This window comes from Loxodonta africana, chromosome X (assembly GCF_030014295.1).
Source record: "Loxodonta africana isolate mLoxAfr1 chromosome X, mLoxAfr1.hap2, whole genome shotgun sequence".
NCBI lineage: Eukaryota > Metazoa > Chordata > Mammalia > Proboscidea > Elephantidae > Loxodonta > Loxodonta africana.
In genome coordinates, this window is record NC_087369.1 from 42547629 (window position 1) to 42552193 (window position 4565).

Here is a 4565-nt window from a genome sequence, read left to right on the forward strand (position 1 = left end):
ACTTCAAATTCAAATTCTCAGTCTTAATAAGATATTGAGTTAATAAAATAAGAATAGGCTTCTATAGAAGGGAGCAATGAGAGGATAAGAGAAAGTTCTCAGAAACTAGGAGCATTATTGCCCAAATTAAAAACTCAATTGAGGCTGACAGTGCACAGAGGCCACGGTTCCTGCTCCATGGAACTTGGCGCTGGCGCCCCTCCTGCCGTTCCAGGCCCGCGTTCTAGACCCTCCCCGCCCCCCATAACGGACCTGTCATCCGGGTCCCAATTCCTCCTTATAACGGCCCATCATCCGGGTCCCAGAGCCCCCTTTATAAAGGACCCCGCCCACCAGATCCCCGCTCTGTCATCCTGGTCTGAGTCCTGCCATCCGGATCCAGATCCCAGCCCTGCTAGTCACCAGCAGACGTCCTCGGTCCTCGTATTCCCTGCTGACTCCGTCGCCCACCGCCCGCCGCGCTGCACCTGCGCCCACGTCGTCGTCATCTGGCCCGAGCTACCCGCCATGGCGACCGCGCCGTCCTCGCAAGTGCGTCAGAACTACCACCAGGAGTGCGAGGCCGCCGTCAACCGGCAGATCAACCTGGAGCTCTACGCGTCCTACGTGTACCTCTCCATGGCCTTCCACTTCGACCGCGACGACGTGGCCCTGAAGAACTTCGCCGCCTACTTCCTGCGCCAGTCGCACGAGGAGCGCGAGCACGCGGAGAGGCTGCTGAGGCTGCAGAACCAGCGCGGGGGCCGCATCCAGCTCCGCGACATCAGGAAGCCCGACCTGAACGACTGGGGCAGCGGCCTCAACGCCATGCAGTGCGCCTTCGACCTGGAGCAGAGCGTCAACCAGAGCCTCCTGGATCTGCACCGGCTGGCCACCGACAAGGGCGACGCGCAGCTGTGTGACTTCCTGGAGAGTCACTTTCTGCAAGAGCAGGTGAAGGCCATCAAGGAGCTGGGCGACAACGTGACCACCCTGCGCAAGCTGGGGGCCCCGGACACCGGCCTGGCCGAGTTCTTCTTCGACAAGTTCACCCTGGGCGACAAGGAGAACTGAGTCTTAGCACCGGGGGACTCCCGTGGTCCCCGGTGCCACGCAAGGATGCTGCGGTTACAACACGTTCAGTTTTCTTTCTTTTCTCTTCCAAGTTTACCATTTCTTCCAATAAAGTGACTTGGTTCCAGAGTTAAATAAATAAAGGTCTCTTGGTGATTTCTTGCGTGCACAACACTCCCAACTTTGAAAAACAGGGCAAATCCCCAAGCACTGGTCCAGGAGTCTCCCCACCCACCCATGCCCCAACCTCTTGCAGCTCAGGATCTCCATGGGTGGAGGGAGGGAAAAGGTATTTCAGGTGAGCCTGGAAAAGATAAAATTAATCTTCCCTTTATAAGCAAGGTGGGGAGGGGGGTGAGGTGGGGTTGGCGGAGTGAGGTGGGGTGGGGGGAATGAGGGTGGGTGAGGAGAGAGGAGTGGGTTTCAGTGGGGTGCGTGGGTTGGTGGCTGGGTGGCCATACACGGATGTGCATGATAAAAGGATAAAAACATGGCCTGGAATTCATGATAGTGTTTGCCTCTGGGAAGAAATGAAGGAAATCAGATAGGGTAGGGATCAAAATAAAGGGATCTTCCACTTTACTTGTAATCTTTTATCATGGTCACTGGTGACGGGCTTACTTGCTGTGGTTACAAAAAGTCCACTTATATTTTCTTTCGTTTTTACCATTTCTGCCAAGAAAGTAATTTACTACCAAATAATAATAATAATAAAATGGCTGAAAAATATAAGGTCATGGTTGAAGGTCAGATGTGTAGATTTGAATATAAAGTAAGATAAATCTCCCTGAGTACAAAGCCAGTGACTGGCTACTTTGAAGACTATCGAGGGCAGGGCCCACTAGGATGGCTGGAATAAAAAAAAAAAACAGAACAGAAATTAACAAATGTTGTTGAGGCTGTGGAGAAATTGGAACCCTTATCCATTGCTGGTGGGAATGCGAAACGGTACAGCTGTTGTGGGAAACAGTGGTTTTGAGGTGGTTACTCAAAAAACTAAAAATAGAACTACCATATGATCCAGCAATTCCACTCCTAGGTATACACTCAAAAGTCTTGAAACAGAGACTCAGAGACTTGTACACCAATGTTCATTGCAGCACTATTCACAATACAGAAAAAGTGGAAACAACCTAAATGCCCCTAAATGGATAAACAAAATGTAGTACATACATACAATGGAATACTACTCAGTCAGTAGGAGAAATGAAATCTTGATACATGCTACACTATGGATGGAGCTTGAATACATAATGCTGAGTGAAATAAGTGAATCGCAAAGGACAAATATTGTATGACCTCGCTTATATAAAAAGACAAGAAAGGCAAACATATAGACACTAGTTTATTAGTGGATACCAGCGGCCAGAGGGTGGTGGAAAGGGGGGTGGGTATTGCTTATGGAATACTGAGTTTCAGTTTACAGTGATGAAAAAATCACATTGATTAAGGGTAAGATTGCACAGACAATTATTACAAGTATTGTCAAGAAGTTGTACACCTGTAAAAGTTGAATTGGCAAAAATTGTGTGATAAACACATTTACAACAACAAAAAACAACAGCTGCTGGGCTGCTTATGTACAATCAAACACCTCATGGGATTTGGTTTCCTGGTTTGGAGGTTTAGGGTCATGGTTTCATGGGACATCCTAGTTAATTGGCCTAATAATGTATTTAGTGCTTCCGTTCCACCTTCTAGCTTATTGCATAAGTGCACAACAATTGGTCTCTATTTACCTAGAGCAACAGAGGAAGGAAAGTCAGGAATAGGAGGAGGAAATGGAATATGTGGCTAATTGCCTCCATGAAAACTGCCTCCTTTGCCATGAGACCTGAAGAACCAGAAGATGGTGCCCTGCTACCATTATGGAACACTTTCATCAAAGATTCTATAGTAAAATCCTGATCAAAATGGAGAAAATATAGAACAGAATTTCAAATTCTCACAGACTTCAGACATTCTGGGGCCATGCAGGCTGAATGAACTCCTGAAACTCCTGCCCTGAGCTAATCCTTTTTAAACCTTAAACCAAAAATATGCCCTGAAATCTTCTTAAAACCAAATAATGGTTTAGCTCAACTAGTAAAAAATGTCTGCCTTGAGCAATATACTTTTTTAAGAACTATCTATATGGGGTCAAATTGATGACAGCAACTCAAAATATTAGCAACCTTAGGGAGAAGTGAGTGTATGTTAATTGGGGAGGAACAACTCAGAAAAGGAGAGCGAGAATGGTTGCACAACTCGAAGAATGTAGTTCATGTCACTGAATTGTATTTTGAATTGGTATATGTTTTGCTGTGTATATTCTCAACTTCTCAACAACAACAACAACAAAATAAATAAAATTTAAAAATATATATAGAGAAAGAAAGTGAGGGGGACCAGAGGAAGCTGGGGACCAGTTAGGAAGCATTGCACAGATTCAGGTGAGAGAGGATGGTGGCTGGAACTACAGGAAATGTAGAGAAGTAGACAAATTCCTGATAGATTTTGGACACATCGACATGATGTGCTCATGCACTGGAGGTGAAGAGTGGGGGATGGGGAAAATAATCCTTTCTGGGGTGTGGCCTTGAGCATCTGGGCTGATGGTGGTGCTATTTATTAATCTGAGGACAATGTTTGCAGGGGCACCTGGGGTGGATTGTGGCAAAGTATGTCCTGTAAAATTTGAGATGCCTGCTAGAGATCAAGTGTGATCTCTTGCAGGTAGCAGGAAATGAATCTGGAGCTAAGGAGGAGGTCTGGGTTGGAAATACACATATGGGAGACACAGTGTTGAGATATTTATGGTGTTGAGGTCATGTGACTGAATAAACTCCTCCAGAGAGTGTAGAGAGTATGGCACATCAGCCCGAAGCCCAGGGCAGCTAACATGGAGAGGCTGGATTGAGGCTTTTGAACACCCAGAGAGCCGCTGGCCCCACAATGACCATAACCTCATTTCAGTCTGACTGGCCTGCAGTGTCCATTCCAAGTATATCCCCAAATCAGCCTGTTCCTGACCTCACCGGGGCCTCTGGTTTCTCCTTTCAGGATATGCAGAAGTTTTAGCTATTTATCCTGTCTCCGTGGCAATGGTTAGAAAGAAATTATTTCCCAGTAAGCAGATTACCTAAGGAAATAATAGACATGCTTTTCTGTTTTTTGTAGCTTTGGTTTTATTTTTACCATTCCCCTTTCAAAAGTCCATTTTCTTTCTCAGTCCACCCTCTATTTTATCAGATGAAATGTGCACCCATGTAAACCCTAAAGTTGTCCATGTCTGGGAAATAATACTCCAAACATTTTGTTTCTTCTGCACCATGTGTGGGTTAGAAAGACAAAAGTTAAAAATTTACAGATTTTTGTATGCTATACTGAAACATACAGAGGTAGCTTCAGTCTCCTTAAAGTAGCAGATTACTTTCTATCATCTGGTAAAATACAAACAAGTTTAGCTAAGTAGTAATTATCTTCCACGTTTCCCCAAGACTACACTTTAACACTTTCCTAAAAATGAGGAT

General features: G+C 45.6%; 1 protein-coding gene across 1 annotated transcript; it reads left to right on the top strand.

Moving 5' to 3' along the window:
* Positions 1 to 507: 507 nt before the first annotated feature.
* On the top strand, positions 508 to 1053 carry LOC100657876 (ferritin heavy chain-like). Its single transcript, XM_023541294.2, has one exon. The coding sequence runs from the start codon at positions 508 to 510 to the stop codon at positions 1051 to 1053; it is 546 nt and encodes a 181-aa protein (XP_023397062.2).
* The last annotated feature ends 3512 nt before the right edge of the window (positions 1054 to 4565 follow it).

Excerpts from the sequence above, each read along its gene's own strand:
- LOC100657876 (XM_023541294.2), top strand. The coding sequence starts at position 508 with ATGGCGACCGCGCCGTCCTCGCAAGTGCGTCAGAACTACCACCAGGAG.